Below are 24,310 nucleotides of genomic sequence, written 5' to 3'. Positions count from 1 at the left end.
TAGAATGGTAGTTGAAAAAAGAGTTCATGAGAGTAAGAATGAGCCCGTGAACATTTTGGATAACGTGAACTCTTTGAATATAGATAAGGGGGTTGGCTCGAAGACTGAAACTCTTGAAGATTCTCATGTTCACAAGAGAAGAATGACTGATAACGTGGATTTGAAGGCCAATTTGTTGTCTTTTCTTCCTAGAAATCCACGATACAAATACTCGTACAAGACTGAGGCTGTAATATCCGTTCTAGCAAAAGACCAAAGCGACTCTATCCTAATTACTGGTCATAAGAATGGTCTCATAAAATTCTGGAGGAGGTTGACTTCGAAAGGTAAGGCAACTTCAGCAGTAATAAGTGTAGATGAAACTGATCTGAAGGAAGAAAATGGTCTTGAATGTATCAAACAATTCACTGCCCATCTGAATAGAGAGATAGTGCAACTTCTAGTGAACAAGGATGGACTGAAAATGATAAGCGTAGCAAAAGATGATCATACTATTAAACAGTTTGATTTGACTACTTTGGATATGATTCTGGTGATGAAGCTCGAGTTTCTTCCCAATACTATCACAACATATTGCAATACATGGTTTGAACAAGATAATTCAGAGAGCTTATTGATCTCAGAACAAGGATCTAAGAATGTCTATGTAGTAAATGTTGAAGACGATAAAGTAGAGCAAATCAAGAGTCCCCACAGATCGTGTATAACTGCCATTAAGTTCAATGGCAGATATACGTGTTTCGTGTCTTCAGATGAGAAGGGAATAGTTGAATACTGGAAACTCGATGGTAATATGCCGAAGGGTCTTACATTTAAATACAGATCGGAGACTAACCTTTTTGACATTGCAAAGAACAAATCTAAACCAATTTGCATAGCTCTTTCTTCAGATAGAGAGAGCTTTGCTACAATCTCACATCCAGATAAGCAGATACGTATATTTGACTTTAAATCAGGAAAGATAATTATGAAGGTTGATGAATCATTGAAGGTCTATGAGTCAAGGTTAAATACTCTTAGCAAAGAGAAATTGTTTGTCAACTTCAAGTTTGCAGACCCACAAGGGTCACGAAATGTTGTTTTCGACAACAACGACAAGGTTCTTATTTATGCATCAGTACTGGGACTTAAAATCGTAGAAACTCGCACAGGCAATGTATTATCTGTGCTTGGAGAAGACGATCAAGATCTAATGGATTTAAAATATAACCAAGCTTTAGTCTTCAACAAAGTCAGTGTTGATACCATCAGCTCGGAAATGTTGTCGTCTCTGAATTCTATTATTCAAGCGCAATTAAAAAGACGACCATTGTTGATTGCAACTAGTGAAAATTCCGAGAGACTTTTTGTATTTGACAATACTACTTCAGAACTTGGAGAAAGAGATGTTGATGTGACTTCCAAGTCGAAGACGGACAGAACCAGAAAAATCGATTTATTTTCGAAGGTCACATTACATACTACTCTAGGCGATATTAAGATCAAAGTATTTAACAAGTTTGCGCCAAAAGCGGTAAAGAACTTTATAACTTTATGCCAAAGAAAATACTACGACAACATCATATTCCACAGAGTGATAAAGGGTTTTATGATCCAGACAGGTGATCCTCTAGGTGACGGAACAGGAGGTGAATCAGCATGGGGTTCTCATTTCGAAGACGAATTCAATCCAAATTTAAGTCATTCAAAGCCCTTCATGGTAAGTATGGCGAATGCTGGTCCAAATACAAATGGATCTCAATTTTTCATCACCACAGAAAAGACGCCCTTTCTTGACAATAAGCATACGATATTCGGCGAAGTTTACGTTGGATTCGATGTTGTCAGAAGCATAGAGGAGATGGAAACGGATTCTAATGATAAGCCTTTGGAACAGGTTGCTATTCTTTCTACCACTCTTGAAAAGTAGTATATAATGTTGTATTATCTCTTTCATGCATTAGTACATATTTGTTTTGTAATTTTAAGTACTTATAGACTTATATATAACCGTACTTTCAGTGATGCTTTATAGTTAGACGCTAATGTACTTCTTCGCCAGAGTTTATAAGGTCAATTGGACGTTTTGATAAATTATTCTTCTTCGCTGCTGCTTAAATCATCATCCGGTGATGTTTTCTTTCCACCAATCAAGTCTCGGAGACTCATTGGTTTCTGATTAGACAGAGAATCAGGTTTGAAGTCATTGAACTTTGTGTGTTTTTCCACAGCTACTTCTTCTTCTATTCTGATACCTGGGAACTGGTAGTCATCAGCATCACTTTCGTCAGAATCGTTCAAACTTCCAATAGATATAGATTTCGAAAGAGGCTTGGCTCTCTGGTCTTTGAATGCTGGTGGGGGTGCGCTTGTTTCTTCTTCCTCTTCTTCCAATACTTCTTGTAGCTGGTCTTCCAAGTCTTTGAAGTCGTCCATCAAATCCATTGACTCGTCTGCCTTTTCCACAATAGCTGGTTTAGGTGCCGAAGTAGTTTTCTGTGCTGTGGGTTTCCTTTTTTCCCGTACAGCTGGTCTGGGCTTAGTCTCTTCTGGTTTACTTTTAGGCTTTATATCTTTTGCTGCTGGTTCAACAGGGGTAGCATCGTCATTTAGTACAATGATGGGAAAGTCAGTCGACTTGGACAGCAAATCAAAGTCGTTGTCTAAGTCCTCAAAGTCCGACTCGGTGATAATGGAGTCCGGCGCCTCTATCACTGGCGTATTGTTGGCTGTAGGAGGTCTTTTGGATGCCAGCAGCTTGGGACGATAAGGAGGAGTCAGCATTCGTGAAGAAGCTGTGGATTTGGAAGGAGACGTTTTAGCTCCAATATTCGGACTGGGCCTGCTACTTTTGAGAGGTTTGGAAGATGTAGCAGTGATACCAGAATATGAGGATGTTATAGAAGTTGAACTTGTGGTAGATGAAGAAGTTGTGGAAGTAGCATTTGTACTTGCAGTAGTCAGCCTTCGAGAATACTCTTTATCCCATTGGGCCATTTTCTGCTGAAGTTTTGCAACATTTCGTGACTTGTTGAATCGTATCGACGTGCTCAATCGCTTAAGCTGGACAGATGAAGAATCGCCCTTCTTCGGGACGTACAGAAAGTAGAACGAGTCATTTGCGACGTTTGAAGTGGACGGCTTGTGCCGTTGAGGTATGCCTTCAAATACGATATCCGAGCCGTCAGTGGAACTGGCACGTAAAAGACATTCCTGTTCGTTTTGGTAGAGGGTAAGAGGCTTTGTATGGTCCATCGAATCAGGAATAAAGCCGTAACGAACAGCTACATTTTCGTCCGGATTACCCGACACGGACGGAGTTTCGATGAGGGCCAGGAGGTCGATGTCGTACTCGCCATCTGCTAGCGACATTGTTAAGATGTAGCTGATATTTATGTGTGTAGTGAAGAGTAGATGAAGGTAATAAAAGTGGTGCAAAATTACTGTGGAGCAGTAGTATGGGCCAGCTTAAGTATAGAGATATTTTGTGTGAGAAAAAGATAGCGAGGTGTTTAGTATGAGTGCGAAATGAAGGCACCAAAATCTGAGAAGAATGTAAGTGAAAAATACAAAAAAAGCGATATAAACAATTTTGCGACTGTATTCCCATTAGGTTCTCTTTATGAATGATATTTAGAAGAACTCATTCTTGAATTTCTTGAATTCCATGTGAGTGTAGAAAACTCCAGCAATCGAAATTGAACTTAGTGTCTCTTTTGGTACGTAGTTGCTGAAGGTCAAGCAAAGCTATTTTAAGTTTGTGTCATTTTTGTAGTCTCACTTTGATGTGAAGCCCTTCCGATTTTTGTGGGGAGGTGAGATCAATTGCCCTTGAATTGGGTCTTACGGATTACCACCCTTATCAAAAGTAAAAGAAGGAACTCTTTGCTGAATTCTCCAAAAGTTCTGGAAACAGGGCCAACTACATCTATGATAATGCCTTGAGCACCATGTGCAACTCTAATTCTATAGTTTTCTATAAGAAGTATTAAAACCTTTAATATTGAATGTCTGACTGAACTCTCAAGACGACGCTTTGACAGCAACAGATATTGTATTATTGGAAGACATTAGAAATGACCAAGGTAGCAGACAGTGTCGGTTCATGCCTTGGAAGGTCCAGGGTTTCGAATTCGACTCTGCTTAATCTACTTTGAATTTTGCCAATGATGGTGTAGAATTCTCTTTGAGACACACTAACTAGAAATTGCCTACATCACCGTACCCCCTAGAGTACCATTTGTGTAATACCGTACAGTGCAAATACTGTATGGACTTGTTTCTCCCGTGATGATTGGTGGCTTTAAAATTAGGGTGTATAGTTTTTCCCTCAAACAAGTGCTTAGATTTTTGATTTTTCGAGCCTCTCGCCTTAATCGCAAGCACTCAAAAATAGTACAGTTGTGTTTTTGATACTATATTTTAATTATTTTCTTCTCAACACGTCCAAATGTCAAAAGAAGACTTGGAGAGTGAAGTAGTTGAAAAAAACACCTACTGCTTCGAAGATAATGAATACTGCAAATTAGCTTTAGATGACTCTAATCAGCTTTTACCTTACAAAGAAAAGATTTCTAAGAAGTGGGTCCTCACTGTCATCTTTAGTATTATTCTATCATTGTTTTCGTTTTGCTTATATTTGTTTGTTAGATACAGCTATTCAAACGATTCCGTCAAATCCTTTGGACATAATGTAGATGAATGGGTGACAATGACTGCAATTGATGGTGAACCTATGCAAGTAATCGAAAACAATTTTGAAAGGATTCCTTTGGAGGCAAAAGTCATGAATACTACGGTCTACGAGAAACAGAAATTAGTAAATGGTTTGAGTGCTACTTTCTCCAAGTTTGAAGACTTCGAATTTGACTCTGTTTTTTTGACATTGAACTTCACCAACAATGATAACGATACCGAAAATGTCAATGTAATTGAGATCTCCATCGATGGTCATCCAGTATGGAGAACTTCCCCACCACTTTCTAAGGTAGGCACCACAACCTACTCAAGCACCAGTAAAGACATTTCCAAGTACATTTCACTCTTTGGTAAAAGTTCCAACCAATTCAAAGTGCAAATCTTGGAAGGGAGTCATGACAAAATCAGCTTTGCTCTTGCTCTTACATTAGCGAACTGCGGAAAAGAAAAGCCTGTTATAGGTTCTCCAATCACAGTGAGTTCGCTTTTCAATTCAACTGAGCCTGCAAACGATATAATAGCATTGACCAAATCAAATGGAGAAGTGTTTGACTTCTCGAAGAACGACAAGTTCTTAGTTGAATTACCAAAGTTCAGTGGAAAGACATTTGCTGCAAAGCTAGAATTATTTGTCTCTGCTGGAAAGTCTGACGTTGAATTTTTCATTCTTAATAGAAATTCTCCGTTTCGTCTTTTGAACATTTTCATTAATGAACAACTAATTGCTACTATCTCACCAAACCCTATTTTGTTTCACTCGAACTCTATCATTCCCAGCGCGTACTCTGGGCCTATTGCTCCTTTTGGTAGTTTTACCGGATTTAGCTATGAAGTAAATTTGGCCAACGTTTTGCCAATTTTGTGGGGTCAGAAATCCACCTTAGAAGTTCAACTTGTTTCTCCTGTCAACGATATGTTCCCCTTGGAGATTGAAAACGTATTTTCCCAAAAGGATAATTATGGTGTCAACGATTTTAGATTTTCATCCCCTGCAAAGCCAATAATGAAGGGCGACAATCAAGCCAATACAGAATGGTACGTGTCTGGCAATATCTTTCTGTGGGAAAACAAAGACATTTTGACTTCTCAAGGTGAGATATTAGGGTCTGGAATAACCGAAACTTATAGTAGTAGTTTACGATATGACCCTCGCAAAATTGCTACTAAAATTTTAACTGTTTCAGACGATTTTTATTCTTCCCATTCGTCGACTCTTCGATTTTCTTTAAGGAACCAAACTCTGTTAAACTTCACTGTAAATCAAAAGGGTTCTACTAAGAGTTATTTAACTGAGCACCAGATTAATGGCAAAATTTCACTTGATGTCGTTGGTCACAAACTGAGTATGTTTGGCCACATGTATACATACTTAATTGTTCTTGACGGAAATGCCACTAACGAGTTATTACACGAATATCGTTTCTTTTCATGGTCCATAATAAATGAGGTCATTATATCTGGTGAAGATGCTGGATGCTTAAATTCAGCTAAAATCTACTCCGGCGCCAAAGTGGGTAAAGTTACCAATCGCCTATGCGAGTCTGAGTCAACCAAAGCATTCGACTCATATTCAATGGACAATAGCATAGTCAAGCTGAGGTTTGAATCTTTCCGTGATTCTGAAAGGCATTCAAGATTATTCACATTCCAGCCTAACAAAAGCCAAATGTTCTGAACTTTTTAGATCTCACCGAACGATTCTCCTTTCTCGGGTACACTAAACTACCATTGATGCTAGAAATGCAATTCTTAACTGAAAGGGTTCAAAAACGTGCTATGAAGTTGAGCAGAATCTTATGTCTACTGTCTACTTCGCTAGGTAAAACAATCCACGGTGTAGGACGAATGGGATAGGAAATGACTTATGATAGTGTAAATCGTTTTTTTAGATGTTGTCAGTTTGGACACAAACATTCTCTGCATTGTATATGTAAACCCTCCTTCTATCTGTCCCAAGTCTTTGTTTGGTAACGTTATCACAATATCTGTACGGCTCTCTTAGTTTTGTGTCTTCGGTTTCTGTCTTCATCTACACCATATCGACATCATGTCCAGCAACAACTACTTCGTTTGATTCCTGTAGTCTAAGTAGCTATAACATGTTTTTACAGCCATCTCTGTATCAATAGTCATCATTTTTGGTTCGGAATAACAACTACCAAGATGGTCGATAGACCCTCTAAGTGGTAACCATGCAATGGTTCACCTACAACAAGATTGTCTATACCTTTTGTTTCCATTATACTTATTTATCACATTTTGACTATTCTCCCACCAAAAATTTGCAGCCCTCGAAATTTTAGAGGTCAAGAATTGCCGCAAAAAAATGTCATTTGAAAGCCTGGTTCCATTTATTTTTAGAAGCAAGGCAAAATATCAAAGTCTTGCTTAAAAACCCAGTTGCAGTGCTACAGTTGCCGATATATATGTGTGTGGCTTGAGTATTAAAAATTGTCGCTCGTGTGAACAAATTGCTTATAGTCCGTTTGAATTCCTTTGGGGTTTAGATTCATACCAGCAGTGTCGTTCAGATGTCGTCGTAGATATAATCAATCGCCATATTAGGTATACATTTGAAATAGTTAGCTTCACCTGGATTAGGAAACACTAACGCTGGCTATTTACTAAGTTCAATTGACCACAATCTTGCTGTGGTTCGTCTTCAAACTTCTATTTCCCCGATTTTGATATGTTTCTCAGTCCCTTTTTTTTTTGTAGATTTTACATTTTAACTCCACAAAGTGCACTTAAAGATGTTTGTAAGCAGTTTTCACGTGTAGATTTCAAGATGTCATCAACCGAATAGCCCAAATTCTTTCACTTGCATTCTATCTACTCTCTTCAACAAAACCCATCAATTCCAACCTTCGTTATACGGAGAATTAATCTTGGGTGCAACGCGATCATCCCCACGAAACACATCTATCACCTGCACATACTGCCTCTGTTTACGTGTGGAATCATTTGAAATATTCACTTTTCTACTAGAACAAGCGAAGACCTCTTCACTATACTCTTGTAAGAGAACATTTGTATATAGAATGGCTCCCATTCCACAAAACAGCTCAACAGAGGTATCACTATTGCATCCGAAAGTATTGCTTCTTTCCGCTGGAATTACGACCACTGCGTTTTTGTCCTACAAATTTCACCAGAGGTATGTTACTAGATTAAGAACCTATTTGGACATAACACCCAAAATATTGGACAACCAGCAGAAATTGTACGGGTATGTTACACGAGTAGGTGATGGAGATAACTTCCGCTTTTTCCATACTCCTGGTGGAGTTTTCATGGGTTGGGGCTGGCTTCGTAAAATTCCTACCAATAGAAACCAGTTGAAAGACGAGACGTTAATGATTAGATTATGTGGAGTAGATGCTCCAGAACGTTCCCATTGGGGCAAACCAGCACAGCCATTTTCAGAAGAAGCACTCATTTGGTTGTCCTCGTATGTTGGAAAAAGATACGTGACGGTGACCCCATTCTCTATTGACCAGTACAAGCGATTAGTGGCACGAGCTCAGGTATGGAAATGGACTGGCAAAAAAGATGTTAGTGCAGAAATGATTAGACAGGGCCTAGGAATAGTATACGAAGGAAAACTGGGAGCAGAGTTCGGCGATAATGAAGCATTATATAGAAACTTGGAAGCCAAGGCCAAGAGACAGAAGAAAGGAGTATGGTCTTTGGGAAAGAAGATGACGACTCCAGGCGAGTTCAAAAGAGAACACTACAGAGGAGACTAGAAATAAAAATCAAATACAGCATCATGATGACAACGATTGGTTGCTCTCATTGAATTCAAACACATTAGCATATACTTTTCATCAATATATAATTTTGCATTGATACTTGTATTGTAATATATCTTGCAGAAGATTAATTCCCTAAAAGTTTTGTGGTTGTCTACATGTTTAGTATTCTATGTTTTCATTATGTATTTGGTAAGTATACTAGTATTTTATTTGTTTTCGTTAATGCAACTTTATTGTTATACATTACTGATTTTGATTTATTTCACATTAAATATGTTTGTTGTACTTTTTTTACTTCACCAATTCACCAACCAACTTAGACAACTCCTCGACACCTTCCTTTGTTTTGGCTTCAGCATATACTCTGACAGCATCTTCCGTACCAGAAGCTCTGACGAAAGATCTTCCACTAGGATACTTCTTGACAAGGTCGTCGATTTTAGCTTGCAAACCAACAGGTTCTACTAAGGTTCTTTCAGCGTTGGTTGTCTTGAAGATGGATCTGTCGGGAACAATCACTTTGATCAACTTGTTAGGCAAGTCGTCGTAGGACTGGTTCCAGTCTTCTGGATTCAAACCCAAGTAGTGTAGGATGATCAATACGGCCAACAAGTCGGAAATGGCATCACCGACTGTCTGGTTAATCAATTTGGTAAACTCCTGTAAAATATGAATAGACTCCAACTCTCTGTCACTAGCAGACTCGTTTTCATAAGCGAATATCTTTCTTTCAGCCTCAGGTGAGAAGATCACAGTTCCATGACCATTGGCTTCAAAGTATACACCAATGTCAAATTCTTCCGCAGCATGATGCAAGTGCTTTACACCAGTAGAAGTACAGACTACAGGTATCTTCAAAACATCTTCTACGTACTTGGTAGATGAACCGTTGGCATATGCCGTTTGCACTACACCAATGTTTAACTTGAGCTTGGTCTCGTCGATGTGCTCGAAGAGTTGTTGGAAGAATAATGCAATTAAGGTAGCAAGCTTATCGCCGTCCAACAATCTGAATTCACCAGTTTCGGAATCATTGTAGTAGCATATCAATCTGTCTGCATCTCCATCAAAAGAGGCATACAACTTGTTAGGCGTTGGGCTATCTACGTTCTTGGGTAACTTCTGGTTAGTCTTCACGTAATCAGCACCACAGTCGTAATTCAAGAGCTGTGGAGTCAAATAATCACCATTGACCAAAGTGTACGAAACCTGGTTCGACAAATAGCCTTTTATCAAATCTTCAGCCTTTGGAGCACCTACACCGTTGGCTGCATCAATGGTGATATCAATCTTTTCCTGGTTGCCAGATAATTTGAAGATATTTTTAAAAGCATCAGCCATCTTCTTATAGTAACCTTCTTCGGATGTTTCACCATAGGCAGAATCGTTTAAGGTTCTTGTCAAATAGTGCAATTGTGGAGTAGTGAATAAACCATAATCTGTGTACTCAGTATTAGGCACAGCCTTAAATCCATCAATAGTAGCATTTGATAAAGCAGGACTCAGTTCTCTCGAATCTCTGGCGATGATCACACTGGAAGGTTGCGATAAGTCAATTTTCAAGTCCGTGCTGAGTTTGACGATATTTCCCAATAACTCTGCATGGCTCGAGTTGGCCAAGGTTGTAGCATAGGTTTCCCATTCGGCAGCAAGCATTGAACCCAAGGGGTCCACGACTTTAACTCCGTTATCCTGAGGAGGGTTATGGGAAGCAGTAACCATCACTCCGACAGTTTTTCCGCCTAGGTATTTGGATCTAAGCGAAGCTAGGATTCCTACCGTGAAATTCACATAGTCCAAATCGGTAGCTACCATACGGAAACCTGCCGTTCCATAGGTAAACTTGAGATTTTCGGGCTTTGGATGAAGAGCAAGCTGCTCAGAAAACGAATCAAAGTTCAGCGACGCTTGCGAAGTCATGACAGCTACAATGGCAGAAAATGGTGGAAGAAGAGTGAATCAAGAGTGTTGATTTCCATGTCGTATTTATTTCTAGTACTGATTTGGAAGGCATGCGTTTCGATATTTTCACGTGACTAAAAAACTACATGTCTAGTATTACGATCTTGCTACAGTTTATATCTAGGTTTCATTCATTTACAATAACAGCTGTATTCTTTTCTTTATCATCCCTATAATTATGAGTAAGTTCGAAAACTCGTCTTTCCATCGTGAAGGCAAAAAGGGCAAACCTGTGATGACCTCCAGCATCCGAAAACCACAACCCAAAGCTCCACAAAGTGAGTTCATTACAGAGCTAGTGGAAACAGGGAAAGCCAATTGGAAAAAGGCTCCACAAGCTGTTAGAACTCGTTACTATGGAGTATTTATGATCTTGCTTTCAGTTCCACTAATAATCATACCGTCCTTGGAAATGTACCGACGTCTAGAAGGAACATCCACTAAGAAGGTCAGACAGGGAGAATTGTTGGAAGGAAACGAAGTCAGAAAGTATGACGAGGCTGAGAAATGGAAAGTGGAGAAGGAAAGTTGGACCTACAAAATTTTTGGAAAGGATTTCTTCTTACAAGGATTTACTAGTAAGACTATGGAAGATCCTACTGGAAAATCTAGCAAGTAAACCAAAAACAACAAGGTATTACTACGATATACTATTTCAGCGCAATACGCTATTATCCCAATAGTAAGATCCACAATCCAAATATACACTGTAAATAGATTCATTAATGATTTCATGTACCAATTTCGTTAATTTTAGATCGTATGCTGTATAGATTATTACTACCTTCTTAGAGATCCACCTCAAGATCAATAGTTCGCTTCTAGCTCCATCATTTCCAACTGGGTCTGAGTTCTTTAGTCAGAAGCAAGTTTGCAGCTTCGTATCTCGACCCCAAAGAAGAATGCGGCCTTTCAGGAGATGTGCTGTTGAGCACTGGGCTAGCGTAGGCTAGATTTGGTATCCTGCCATTCTTTAGAGAAGATCCACTTAAGGAACCATTGGAAGAAGTTCTAGAATGACTAACATATTTGCCAATGTTGAAGATATCGTCCACATCTTCAGATCGCCCTCCAGGATAGGTTCGTATAGGAGAACACAAGGCTCGCAAAGTACCAGAATGCATCTTTATAGGTGTTTTCACTGCTCTGTGATCAGGCGAATGAAACACAGGATGAGATGCACATATTCCCGGAATTTTAGTAGGAGGTTTTACATCTTCGAACTTCTTCTTCAAAGTTGGCAATTTTAATTGCGAATAATTGGCTACCATAACTGGAAGTCTGGAAGGCTTAAGGTTGTCTTTTGACAAAATCTTCTTGAAATATGCAACAACATCAAAGTGTTGTCCTACGACATCATCATTATTCATATTGTTTTCAATGTTATCCTCCTCTTTAGCATCAGCAGTTGAAAATCCAGAAGTACTTCTGACTGGAGTAGACAGCTCTGGTTCCTCTCCTACCGTAGTGTCGGCTATCGTTAGAGACGCAAAGTCTAGATCTTTGCTCAGAGTTTGTGGACGACTCGAAGTGAAAATATCAACTATTTTATCTTCTTTTCGAATACTGAACGGAACTTTAGTGGATTCCACATCTATTCCTAGATCAATACCCAAACCATTGCTTAATGGAGCTTCTGGGGATAGACTTCGAACACGAGTTTGGAACAACTTCAATCCGTTTTTGTCAACTGTTGAATTCTTGATCATGAACGGATTGGAGCTATCTGGGCGTTTGGCTCTGAAAGACGGATTGGTTAAGAGCTTATTAACATCATCCCATTTGAAAAGTATGGTCTCGTTAAACAAGGCTACTAAAGACGAGTCTGATATTATTGACTCTTGAAACGCTTTATGAATGAGGATAATAGAATTGGAACATAGTTTGTAAGTTGAACCCACTTCATCTGTCACTTTGCTTCTATCTTGAGGAGAAGACGAAGACAACTTGTCTATTATTGTTTGGCATTGTGCTGTAATCTCTCTGATGAGATACCTGAAGATTTCGTCCCATTTGCTATCTAAACACTCCTTTTTAAGCAGCTGCTTTTCATTAAGGAGGTAGTTCCATCTCCCCATTAACTTTTCGAAGTTGTCAAATATATCAGATCTAGACGAAGGGAAGAGCGAACCAGAACACATTCGGTCAAATTCTTCAATCTTCATAGGGAGAATATCTAGCGAAACCTGTAGAGGTGTTATTCGTGATTCTAGATCAAGATATTCGTTATATAGTGCATCGTCAAATTCATTAAATGTCGGAAGTCTCATAGACTTCATGGATAAATTATTAGTAACTGAAAGATCGCTAATTCTCATCTTAGAAGTAATCTTCAGCAATTCGAAATTGGGAAGTTCTCTTCGTGGCGAAGACAATTTCAACTTCTGTAATCTTAAAAAGACTTTGATACAATCCTCAATTTCGTTCATGAGCGATTTGATGATAGACTCCTTGATTTCCTTATAGTTGACAGAAATATCAACGTTCTTCTTCAAGGTGATAATGAACTTTTTTGCATCTAGTAGGAGATCAGAAGAGACTTCAAATTTAGAAAGCAAGGACGTCAGAATTTCACTGCTGGTGTCAGACTCAATTATGACTAGCAATTGCGATATGATAGCATCGATGCTTTCCATGTTTCTAGTCAACTCATGAACATTTTCTCTTCCTTCAAAGTACCACTCTAGATCCGAAACATTTGAGATAGTCGCCTCTTCCACATCTGAAAAATCGGCTAAAAGTTCCGTGAGATAGCAGTGGATGTCGTCTATGATCTTGTTGATCTTGAATATATCATGTTGGTGAAGCTTTGTTGTAGTAGTAGGTATACTTATGAGCTCATCAAATGCAGAAAACCCCGGAGTCTTGGAAAGGATTTCCGAGAGTTTTGTATTCAGACTTAGTATTGCCTTGGGACGCTTTATAGATGTTTCTCGCCGATGATACACGTTTCGTGTGGGTGAAGTCATCGATTATTCGCAGACGGCAGAATGATCTGAGAATTGAGAATGATATAATGTGATATTCAAATTTTGTACAAAGAAAAACTATGGCCAGATTCAGAATGAAGTTCATATAAGGTTGCCAGTATAGTGTGTCAAAATATCAGCTTGTAAACCAAGTCTATGGTGTTTCTAAGATCTGATCGTTGATCTGTTTGTTCAGTGTCTTTTTGTGTCTGATCCAGTAGTAGTTGTTTCAGAAAAGTTTTAAAATGGTGAAAACACTTCTTTTGTACAGAAAACCAAGAAGTGACTATCAGTTAGCCAGATTTTATCTCTAGGGGTTCCAAAACAAGCTACACACCGCTTACAGGTAGTAGCCAGTTTTAGTGATCTGTTGTAATGTCAATTGTAAACACCATGGAATGCCCCCGGTATTGTGCGCGGGTCACGTGGTTTTGTCGAATCCATCGAATGAAGCAATCCTGATATAGAATGAAGTGAAAGGCTTCAGAATAAAGGGATAATTTGCTCAATTGAACTTGTATGGAGTTTTGTCACCGATTCTGGAGACTAAGGGCATTGGTGCTTGGGAAGGGATTTGCAACAGGTTTACTACGGCGTATGGAATAATTCTTTGGTCTTACATATCGTGAGAGTTCTTCCTTTACCAGATACAGTACACCAAGAGACCCTTCCAGCACATCACACGAGCAGATTAGAAACTACAGGCAGAGATTTTACATGAAAGTCAATAAAAATGTATGATTATTTGTAATGGTTCTGTCTTCTTTCTATGTTTGCCGGAGGTCATATTCCATAGTGATGATTGAACCTTCCGCAAATGTTGATTCTTTCTCGAAAACTTAAGCAATTCTTATTGCTTATTCGTTTCTTATTCAAGAGGAAAGAATAGGATTGATCTGCGGCATTATCTATGAGACTCTTTAGTAGCCTGACTAGGATTGTGAGTTCTGTATTGTCAATAGAGATTCTATTCTTCTCGGCTCTTATTTGGCAGAGAAGTTATGAACAGAAGATTTCCGAAGTCATGATAGGATATGTTCTATGATAGCAAAAAGTTCGAAATTAAAGTGACATACAGAATTCGAATGAAAGTAGTTTGCGCAAGTGTTTTATTTTATGGAAATAGAACATGTGGAAAGGTTTCTGGTACACTTGCCTATGCATTGTAAAAAATGGTTGCGAATTCTTTTATCGTTATCACTCTGCATGAGGCTCGGTGTTGCGAAGCCTTCTAATTAATTTCTCTAAATATCAGCTTACAATTTATTCTTACATTCTGGGCTTCGTCTTCCAATATATATACCGATCGGTCTATGATAGGAGCTAGTGGAAGACTATTCTTAACCTAATAAAATCTCCTACAAACTGCTACAATTAATGAAACTAGTTGCAAAATCAGCTGGGCCAAGCCAAGAAAATCTCAGCTGAAAAATTAATTAGACAACGTTTTCATGGCCGACTTTATACAGAAGGCTACAGATGGATTTGCTCAACTGAAATAAAGCTGAAATTTCTTCATCTAGTTCTTCTCTACTTTTCTGTATTAATCTTGAGATATATCACTATGCTGAATTTGTTTACAGAGACATTCTCGTCCTTGACTACCTTCAGAGAGTGGACCGAGGCCAGGAACGGTAATTTCATCGAGCCTCTCATCAGTTATTTCTTCACTGTGGACCCACAGTTCTGTCACCAATGGGGTTGGTTTATTGATCAAACCACCGACATACGGAGTGGACTTATAGTGTTGGTCCTCACATACACTTTTGCTCTCTTAGCGTTCAGTTTAGGGATCTTAGTGTTGTATGGTGTAGGGATTTTCTCGGACAAGGAACCCAAGAAAGGATTAAAGGGAATCAATAGACAAGGAGCAGTACAGTTGGCCGCCACACAGTTGTTTTATGCTGTCATAGGGACTATCGTTTACTACGTCAACAACTACGTTAACCTGATGTGCGTGGGCTATTAATTGTAGTCTGGGATTGTCAAGTATAGATGTAGGTGGCCTCAAGGCGAAACTTACTTTCAATTGGAGTGAATGTGCTGGCAGATAGACAAACCATTATCATTACTTGGATGCACATAAATGAAGTCACAGAATGTCAATTTTGCTTTCTTCTCAATGGATTGGATAAGAAGTACTCAACCTTAACTAGTAGGACCACAGTGCAAAGGAAAACCTAAAACCTTGGAAAAAGTTCTCTACTTTTCCCACCACATTGTTTCGAAGTGAAATAGTTCATTCTGTTTGGCCAACCCAGGCAGTAACCCTAAAGATTTCAAGCAATAGCTTTCGAGCACTGTTTGTGACACTACAAATGTTTATATTCATTTAATACACAACACCAGGAGCGTATATTAACAGTTTCAAAATTCAAAGCTAACAATCGACTAAACTCTCTATTTTTTTGAATAACTTTTGCGATCACAAGAAATTGTGGCCTAGACCACCCTGAATTCCTAGACGGATATGGGTGCAAATTACAATAATTCAGAAGAAGTCCATACTTATGTGATCTAAGAAATCGGGTAGTAAACGATTAAGGTTTGCAAGATGAAAAGTAAGAATGAACTAGAGAACAGAAAAGTATGAAAGAAAAGTAGAGGAATAGTATTCAGATATAATGAGTTAAAATTACTTCAGTGAAAAAGGACATATTAAGTGGGAGTTAATCTATCTAGGAGTATTTGCATACAACCCCATTAATGTAACGAGTGCATACAAAAAAATTTAAGAGTCACGTGAAAACCTGAAAAATTCGAGATGAGCCTAACTAAATAAATCATGAATCTACGAATAGAGAGTTCATTTATGTCTTTCAAGAAACATATACTACATTTGTAAAATGGCCAAGGCTCCTAAGAAAAAGTTCTCATCTGCACCTAACCCAACTGGAGCCACTGTGGCTGCCGAAAAGCATCTTAACTCCGTGTTTAAGTTCAATACCAACTTGGGTCAACATATCTTGAAGAACCCATTGGTGGCACAAGGAATTGTTGATAAAGCTGGAATCAAACCTTCAGATATTGTCTTGGAAGTTGGACCAGGTACTGGTAACTTGACTGTTCGTATTTTGGAACAGGCTCGCAAGGTTGTGGCTGTGGAAATGGATCCTAGAATGGCAGCTGAATTAACCAAGAGAGTTCATGGAACTCCCCAACAAAAGAAGTTGGAGATTCTTTTAGGTGATTTCATGAAGACCGACTTGCCATACTTTGACGTTTGTATCTCGAATACCCCCTACCAGATTTCATCTCCTTTAGTGTTTAAGTTGTTGAACCAACCAAGACCTCCTAGAGTGTCTATTCTTATGTTCCAGAGAGAATTCGCTTTGAGATTACTTGCAAGACCAGGTGATGGTTTATACTGTAGATTATCTGCCAACGTACAAATGTGGGCTAATGTGACTCATATAATGAAGGTCGGCAAGAACAACTTCCGTCCTCCTCCACAAGTTGAATCCTCAGTGGTGCGTATTGAAGTCAAAACCCCTAGACCTAATATCGACTTCCACGAATGGGATGGGTTATTGAGAATTGTATTCGTCAGAAAGAACAAGACCATAGCTGCAGGTTTCAAATCCAACAATGTCATCGAAATCTTAGAAAAAAATTACAAGACTTTCTTGGCTACCTCCAACACCGACGATGCTATGGTTGTCGATGACAAAGCCAGTATGACTGAAGTTGTCAAGAATAAGATTGACCAGGTTTTGACTGAAACAGGCTTTGCCGAAAAGAGAGCTTCCAAATTAGACCAGACTGACTTCTTGAAGTTGTTGTACGCTTTCCACCAAGTTGGTATCCATTTTGCATAATCCAGTCTTCAATAGAGATACGGTTCATTTCAATTTCTGTACATTAGATGGCACAATTAATATATAATAAATATCTTAATTTTTAAAGTTATACATATTCTACTCTGTTCTATGCTGATCTATCTCTATGTTCTAGGTTGTCTATCTTCTCTTGGTACTCTTGGAGGTGTCCTTTTCAATTACTTCGCCTACGCCACCCAACTCTTCCAAGTTGTCTTCAGCAATAGCCACCTGTTCTCTTCTTTCCCAGAATCTATCTTCACACAAGTCAAAGGCTGCCTTCTTCAAATATTTACCTCTAGCATCTCTATGGCTAGAGATAGACCATTCCAAGAAATGAGCACCAGTACGACTGTAGAAAGCACGCAAGTTTTCAAATGGCTTTGGATGTGGCAACCATGGTCTTGGATCAGGAATCTCGTCCTCGTCAACTTCCTCCTCTTCCTCTTCAGTTTCTTCTTCATCTTCAGCTTCTAATTTGGTATCGCTTTCTTCGTCGTCATCTTCGTCATCTTCGTCATCTTCGTCATCGTACTCATCCTCGTCAGAATCAACTATTTCTTGGTCCAATTCAGATAAGTCTTCCCACAAGACTCTGCAACCATCTAACTTCCCGAGATCGATGGCATACATGGAATCCAAGTTGTACTCGTGTTCACCTCTTTCAAAGATACCACCAAAAATATATAATACGTCATCTACAACACATGTAGTGGCATTGAAACGAGCATGGGGCAACTGGTTCATGACGACATACTCAATAGCCTCTTCTTTCTCTTCTTCCTGCTCTTTCAACTTCAACTGTTCTAACTGAGAAAGCTCGTCACCGGTTTCATCGTCATCATCATTCAACTTTGCTTTGGCTAAGATCGAGTTCAAGAGCTCTTCCAAGTCTTCGTCTCTTGTCTTTTCTTTGACTTGTTCCTTTCTCTTTCTTCTGGGCTTCAATGTCAAGTTGTACCACCTGTTAGTTTCTGGATGATACGAGTACAAGTTATTGTAGAATTCGGAATCTAACTGTTCTTCACTTTCCTCGTAATCAAAGACTCCTCCGAACATGATACCTCTGTTTTTGTGGTAAACCAATGAACAACCTACTCTTGCTGATGGATTGAACCCTTGCTTTCTTCTTCTTTCGAATCTGATACCCTTAGGGTCGCTCTTCATCTTCAACAACCATGTGTCTCCCAAGACTTTACCCTTTTGTAAACCCTTCTTAGCCTTGACCTTGCAATAGCCACCGTATAAAACGGCACCCTCAGCACACGGAAGCAATGAATGACCTGATCTAGCATCCGGAATAGGATGGTTAGGTGGAAATTCAACTTGCACCCATTTGTATGTGGTGATGTCGAATAACCAGACATCGTTCAAGTAAGTAGACATAGTCCCCAAGTCACGGAAGCCACCGTGCATAATGATGTAGTTCTTCCATACAGCCAATCTATGACCGGATCTGGCCGAAGGACCTCTCTTCTGATCGATTTTCATCCATTCCTTGGAATCCGCATCGAGTATCCATGTATCACCATAATGGTAGAATGTGGATTGCTTGGGAGAAGAAAATTCACCACCAAACATCAAAATCACACCAGATGGATGGGCACACATTGCGTGTGAAGATCGAGGTAAAGGTGAGTTCTTAGACGTTATTCTTCTCCATGTATTATTGTCTATAGCATAGGTGTACATGTCGTTGTAAAAATGAGAAACAGACCCATTGGTATGTTCTCCACCAAACAAAATGACTTCTCTCTTTCCGTGAAGAGGATTGGCCACCATAGCTGGATTCAATCTCTTTGACGGTTTTTCACAGACCTCTACTTTGATTTCCTGGAACAACTCTTGCTCCTTGGCAAATTGCTCTAATATCTGGTCGATGTCTTCATCTTCTTCATCTTCGCCGAGTTTCTTTGCTAGCTTCTTGTTTTTGCTTTCAGCTTTGGCCTGGCCCTTCTTCTGTTTTTCAAGGGTACGAGCCTTTTTGGCCTCCTTGGACTTTTTGTCTTTTTTGGCCATTTGCTACAGTTGAAGAAAAAGAATTGAAAATGGTGATTATTTGAGTGTTGGAATTTTTCACTTTTCCAGTGCGAGATGAGGAAAACTTTTGCACCCAAATCAAAGCGAATGAAAAATGATGGAGAAGATAAGAAATCTATACTTAATTATCAAATTGAGTTGCAAAATGATGAAGACTCCTTTGACAAATATTACCAAAGATAAGATTTGACGTGAAAACGTTCACATTCACTGCTGTTAGTTCTTCATGGAATACAAATTCGCAGCCACTTATATTTCTTAACACAATTCCACCACTACAACAATAATATCAAAGCAATACAAACTTTCTAATCATTAATCCTTTCCCTTTGGACCTATCTTCACATTTCAATCATTTAATACCAACTCATTCTGCTTTGTCTGCTCCTATCTTAGTAGCTGGTATCAGCACCACTGTTCTAAGTATCCTGCACATTGATTGACGCGTATATAAACTTCAAATCTAGGAAGACTATTTTCACTTTATCTCACCAACTACATCAATAATGTCAGGTAAAGCATCGTCTACGCCGCCGCCGGCAGCTGTATCAGGCACTTCAGGGATTTCACACTCGAATTTCGAAAAGCAGCGAGATTTGCTCATCCAGGAAATCTCCAACAACATCGACACTGTAGTGTATAATCTCGATATCTTGAACAGATCTCTCAACGAATCGATCCAAGTCGGAAAAGAGTTTGACGACGTGGGCCGTTTATGGTCGAATTTCTACGATGGAATGAACCAATTGAAACAGAAGAAGTTGGAAGAACAGAACAAAACAACCGAGGAGCAAACAGCAGGTCCTGAAAGCATCCACAGTAGTGATGAAGAGAGTTGATAATGAAGGCACAACAAGAGATATAAACCGAGAGAAGTGATGACTTGAAGATAAGAAGATATATGGCTGGATTCAAGAATCATACCAGCGCTCAAGATGCCTGATCTTGAATGCTAGCAACGAACTTGATTGTAATACAAAATGCACTATTTGCTTTAACGTCTTCTTGGGTTCGTTTGCCAGATTAGCACAATTCTATACACTTCACCAGTCCTGTCATAATATTAAATGTATCGCTTTTATAAAACAACTCTATTGTATATTAGAGGATGCTACATTGTATTCTAAAAAACCTACTTTGTCTCATCAAATAAATGTTTATTTTAGATGATCTACTTTCTTTCTGTAATATATAGAATATATATGAGTTAAAACAGGACAGACAAAGAAGAAAAACAACTTTAACAATAAAATTTTTTATTTAATAAAAAAAGGATAACAAGCTGGACTAACAAAAATGTATGTTCTTCAACATCGTAGAAAGATAAGAGATTGGACAAAATGTTTGCAGAACAAGAATACAAAGGATTTTGCAAGTGGTTTTAGAAACACTTGTGGTGGACAATGGAAGGTCCAGATTCGTCGTATTCTTGCTTTGAGATCCACATTTGTTGGAAAGTAGACAAGGAGGCCAAAATAGAACCACCGATCCAGACGGAGTACTTTCTTTCTGGTGGGGCAATGATCTTGACCTTCATAGAGGATGGAGCCAAGGCAGTGATTTCCTTTTGCATACGTTCAGCAATACCAGGGAACATAGTAGTACCACCGGACATAACGATGTTACCGTACAATTCCTTTCTGACATCGACATCACACTTCATGATGGAGTTGAAGGTGGTTTGGTCGATACCAGCAGCTTCCAAACCCAAGTCAGCAGGACGGAACAAAGCCTCAGCAGCTCTGAATCTTTCGTTACCAATGGTGATAACTTGACCATCTGGCAATTCGTAAGACTTTTCAATGGCGGAGGATTGCGAGGATGTTTGCATTTCTTGTTCGAAGTCCAAGGCAACGTAACACAACTTTTCCTTGATGTCTCTGACAATTTCTCTTTCAGCGGTGGTGGAGAAAGTGTAACCACGTTCAGACAAGATCTTCATCAAGTAGTCAGTCAAGTCTCTACCGGCCAAGTCGATTCTCAAGATACCGTGAGGCAATGAGAAACCAGCGTAGATAGGAACGACGTGAGTAACACCATCACCAGAGTCCAAAACAATACCGGTGGTTCTACCAGAAGAGTATAAGGACAAGACAGCTTGGATAGAAACGTAGAAAGCTGGAACGTTGAATGTTTCGAACATGATTTGGGTCATCTTTTCTCTGTTAGACTTAGGGTTCATTGGGGCTTCGGTCAACAAGACTGGGTGTTCTTCTGGGGCAACTCTCAATTCGTTGTAGAAGGTGTGGTGCCAGATCTTTTCCATATCATCCCAGTTGGAAACGATACCGTGTTCGATAGGGTATCTCAAGGTCAAGATACCTCTCTTAGATTGGGCTTCGTCACCGACGTAAGAGTCCTTTTGACCCATACCGACCATGATACCTTGGTGTCTTGGTCTACCGACAATGGAAGGGAAGACGGCACGAGGGGCGTCGTCACCGGCAAAACCGGCCTTACACATACCGGAACCGTTGTCAATAACTAAAGCAGCAACTTCTTCTATGGGGGGTGTTAGTATTAGCTTAATAAATTTAGCATGATATAAAATTAATATCAATATTACGACAAATTCGGCCTCATCAACATCGACAGATCACGGCATCAACGACGACAACTTCAATGGCAGCATGGTCCACTACGTATCCACGAGAATGCAGTACTGAAAAATTCATTGGACGAGAGTCGCAGAAAAAAGTAGCTAACTGCCGGATCGATCCAGAGATAACGAGTACCTCCTAAGACAACAATAGCACTGATGACATTGACAGCAATCACAACCAGCGGCAAACTGCTCCCTACTACTGTTTCACTCCTGTAGTATTGTTGTGACTATATTTGGTGCCATTGTCATATTGCGGGCGTTGGATCAGACTGGAGCGCTGGTACAATGATCTGCTGCGGTTTGCGAGAATCGAAATTCCAGCCAAATCCAGCGATTCAAACGACACCAGCACAACAGGTTCCTACGGGAGGAATGTGGAAGTGCCATTGGTCAATTGCTTTGTTGGTAGAGTTGTGTGACGTCTACAATGCGGCTGGCGAAGTTGCCTGAGTTGATGGCCGTGTTCTGCTGAGTTACGGTGAAAAATCGCCATCCCCATTAACGAACAACACATCGCCGAATAACTCGACACAGCGGAGCAGGCCAGGGGACAGACGCATCAATCAATCAGCAGAGAGACGCGACGAACCAATCAATGCTGCAAAATACATACCACCGTCCATGTTTGATCTATATGATTATAATATAAGGGATTGTACTAATATTACAGAAACCTACTGAAAAAAGAAGAAAAGGGGATTGTGCTCACGAAAAGAAAAACTGCGTTGGTTATAAATATCGGTGGGTGGGAAAGTCGCACACAAGGAAAAATTTGCACGACACGCGACATTGCTGAGTGCTCATGCTACACAGAGGGAACAATGTGGAAGATAAGTCAAAAGACACTAGATAGCGACATGATTGGGTATATTTTGGCATCCACAAATAGCCCACATCTGTGTGTATAAGGGAGGACAATGTCGTATTTTGGGGTTTCGTATTATTTGTATATTAGTGCTATTCTTTGGCTGATCTGGGCTCTCTCCAGGCTATCTGCTATCATTCTTTTGGTGGGGTGCCGTCTGAGCTGAAAAATTGTGTCGTTCGCGACATTTCCCCAACCCGACTCCACCTTAGCACTGGTGAAGCTTTCCACACAAGCGTTTGCTGAAGCTCGGAACTTCAGAAGTATAACATGCTTTAGCACACCTTGTATGTGGATCTCTCAAATCTGCTCTCGTCGTATTGAAGCAGTCAAAGCACTGGATTGCCTGCTTTAGGCGGCTCTCGGTTGGCCAACTGAAAATGTCGTGTTCTGCTACTCCTTTTACGCGTCTTGCCCTCCTCGCACTTCACAGGCAACTAGCTGCAAACGACATTGTGTCACTGGTTCTCCATCAGGAAGTCTAGATAGTAGCACTGAGCCGATGTTTACATCCACCCCTTTTCGCCGTTAAATACGAGACAGAGATCCATATAGGAGTTGAAGTTGAAGTTTCGCCGTGGAAATGTCGCAAAACGCAAAATCCTTATTGTTATTGCTGCCGCAGCCACTGAAACTGAGTTCGAACCAGCTGCGACGTCTAAGCCTCGCCAACTCAGAGTGACTCCCAAGTTCTACTATAAGACCGAGAAGTTCTGGCTGATAGGAGTTAGAAGTATGAAATGAACAGAAAGGGCCGAAGCTCGAAGTCATACAATGGCCGAAATAGGAGCAATTTTGTGTGATTTGTGGGCTCAGAATGTGAAAAATCGCATCTCTTCCTGAATTCTACGGAGCTGGAAAATTGCACCCAAATTCGGGCCATGACCACTTTCAATAGGAGAATGCCAAATAGGAGAAGGGGCAATATCGAGCAATGGAAGGTATAGTGGCAAATATATAGGAGAGATAGTGGTACGATGTCATTTACCTAGAAGGGAGAGAAATAGATTATCTATTGTAGAGTTCTTCTAGCACTGCCTGCGGGCTTAGAGTATCTGAATAATATGAATACACTACGATTCCAGCACGAGAGAGGCCATCACGAGTATTTGAGCCCTCGCAATTACGGTAACTGTAGCTGCTCTTAGAAAGCCGACCACAGCATTATACTGTAGCGTTTTTCTCTCTGTGTGGATATATTGTGTAGATATGTAGATATTATTTCTAGATCTATCAAGAAATAGATGCGAAAAATCATAAAATCATCAGCATAACTACAAAATGTGCAACCAATAGCACAAGAAGCGAAGAGTAATTCTTTAGGAGATGGGCAAAGAATTAAGACAATGTATGAATAGCTCCGAATTAATATAACTCGTGAATTCCTTCCTGACAATATCCCAGGATTGTCTCACCTTCTCATCACTGAAAATTAAACGTCACAGATCATTTCGCGGCTATGAATTTGTTCCCGAGATGCCGAAGATCATCTCTGCCATCAGCCATCAGCCAGACCGCGATTTGCCTCCCATTCAACATCCACCTCACCCAGACTACCCTACAAGTAGATCTACAAGAGTAGAGGTAGTCCGACCAGGAGCCGTGGTCTCTATCTG

At 39.8% G+C, this 24,310-nt stretch overlaps 10 protein-coding genes across 10 annotated transcripts; 6 read left to right on the top strand and 4 right to left on the bottom strand. All coding sequences in view use genetic code 12, as the record gives it.

Annotated features, from left to right (window-relative positions):
- Window positions 1–142: 142 nt before the first annotated feature.
- Window positions 143–1,909, top strand: PICST_39722 (predicted protein; the record flags this gene model as incomplete). The annotated part of the gene is made up of 2 exons (XM_001387166.1): window positions 143–326; window positions 378–1,909. 2 exons carry the CDS (start codon window positions 143–145, stop codon window positions 1,907–1,909), a joined length of 1,716 nt encoding a protein of 571 aa, XP_001387203.2.
- A 164-nt stretch (window positions 1,910–2,073) lies between these two features.
- Window positions 2,074–3,351, bottom strand: PICST_29234 (predicted protein; the record flags this gene model as incomplete). The annotated part of the gene is made up of 1 exon (XM_001386918.1): window positions 2,074–3,351. One exon carries the CDS (start codon window positions 3,349–3,351, stop codon window positions 2,074–2,076), a length of 1,278 nt encoding a protein of 425 aa, XP_001386955.2.
- Window positions 3,352–4,429: 1,078 nt separating this feature from the next.
- Window positions 4,430–6,352, top strand: PICST_29233 (predicted protein; the record flags this gene model as incomplete). The annotated part of the gene is made up of 1 exon (XM_001387165.1): window positions 4,430–6,352. One exon carries the CDS (start codon window positions 4,430–4,432, stop codon window positions 6,350–6,352), a length of 1,923 nt encoding a protein of 640 aa, XP_001387202.2.
- A 1,366-nt stretch (window positions 6,353–7,718) lies between these two features.
- On the top strand, window positions 7,719–8,426 carry PICST_29232 (predicted protein; the record flags this gene model as incomplete). The annotated part of the gene is made up of 1 exon (XM_001387164.1): window positions 7,719–8,426. The coding sequence occupies one exon, from the start codon at window positions 7,719–7,721 to the stop codon at window positions 8,424–8,426; it is 708 nt and encodes a 235-aa protein (XP_001387201.2).
- A 180-nt stretch (window positions 8,427–8,606) lies between these two features.
- On the bottom strand, window positions 8,607–10,355 carry PCM1 (Phosphoacetylglucosamine Mutase; the record flags this gene model as incomplete). The annotated part of the gene is made up of 1 exon (XM_001386917.1): window positions 8,607–10,355. One exon carries the CDS (start codon window positions 10,353–10,355, stop codon window positions 8,727–8,729), a length of 1,629 nt encoding a protein of 542 aa, XP_001386954.2. The 3' UTR covers window positions 8,607–8,726.
- Window positions 10,356–10,575: 220 nt separating this feature from the next.
- PICST_39475 (predicted protein) lies at window positions 10,576–11,016 on the top strand (the record flags this gene model as incomplete). The annotated part of the gene is made up of 1 exon (XM_001387163.1): window positions 10,576–11,016. One exon carries the CDS (start codon window positions 10,576–10,578, stop codon window positions 11,014–11,016), a length of 441 nt encoding a protein of 146 aa, XP_001387200.1.
- Window positions 11,017–11,227: 211 nt separating this feature from the next.
- PICST_29229 (predicted protein) lies at window positions 11,228–13,366 on the bottom strand (the record flags this gene model as incomplete). The annotated part of the gene is made up of 1 exon (XM_001386916.1): window positions 11,228–13,366. The coding sequence occupies one exon, from the start codon at window positions 13,364–13,366 to the stop codon at window positions 11,228–11,230; it is 2,139 nt and encodes a 712-aa protein (XP_001386953.2).
- Window positions 13,367–16,211: 2,845 nt separating this feature from the next.
- Window positions 16,212–18,073, top strand: DIM1 (Dimethyladenosine transferase (S-adenosylmethionine-6-N', N'-adenosyl(rRNA) dimethyltransferase) (18S rRNA dimethylase)). The gene has a single exon (XM_001387162.1). It carries the CDS (start codon window positions 16,213–16,215, stop codon window positions 17,182–17,184), a length of 972 nt encoding a protein of 323 aa, XP_001387199.1. The 5' UTR covers window position 16,212; the 3' UTR covers window positions 17,185–18,073.
- A 1,657-nt stretch (window positions 18,074–19,730) lies between these two features.
- PICST_29226 (predicted protein) lies at window positions 19,731–20,063 on the top strand (the record flags this gene model as incomplete). Its single annotated transcript, XM_001387161.1, has 1 exon — window positions 19,731–20,063. The coding sequence occupies one exon, from the start codon at window positions 19,731–19,733 to the stop codon at window positions 20,061–20,063; it is 333 nt and encodes a 110-aa protein (XP_001387198.1).
- Window positions 20,064–20,367: 304 nt separating this feature from the next.
- Window positions 20,368–22,496, bottom strand: ACT1 (Actin). Its single transcript, XM_001386915.1, has 2 exons — window positions 22,443–22,496; window positions 20,368–21,726 (listed from the first exon to the last, which is right to left on the bottom strand). Exons 1-2 carry the CDS (start codon window positions 22,450–22,452, stop codon window positions 20,606–20,608), a joined length of 1,131 nt encoding a protein of 376 aa, XP_001386952.1. The 5' UTR covers window positions 22,453–22,496; the 3' UTR covers window positions 20,368–20,605.
- Window positions 22,497–24,310: the final 1,814 nt, after the last annotated feature.

This window comes from Scheffersomyces stipitis, chromosome 1 (assembly GCF_000209165.1).
Source record: "Scheffersomyces stipitis CBS 6054 chromosome 1, whole genome shotgun sequence".
In the NCBI taxonomy this organism is placed as follows: domain Eukaryota; kingdom Fungi; phylum Ascomycota; class Pichiomycetes; order Serinales; family Debaryomycetaceae; genus Scheffersomyces; species Scheffersomyces stipitis.
This window is presented reverse-complemented; position numbering and strand designations above follow the sequence as displayed.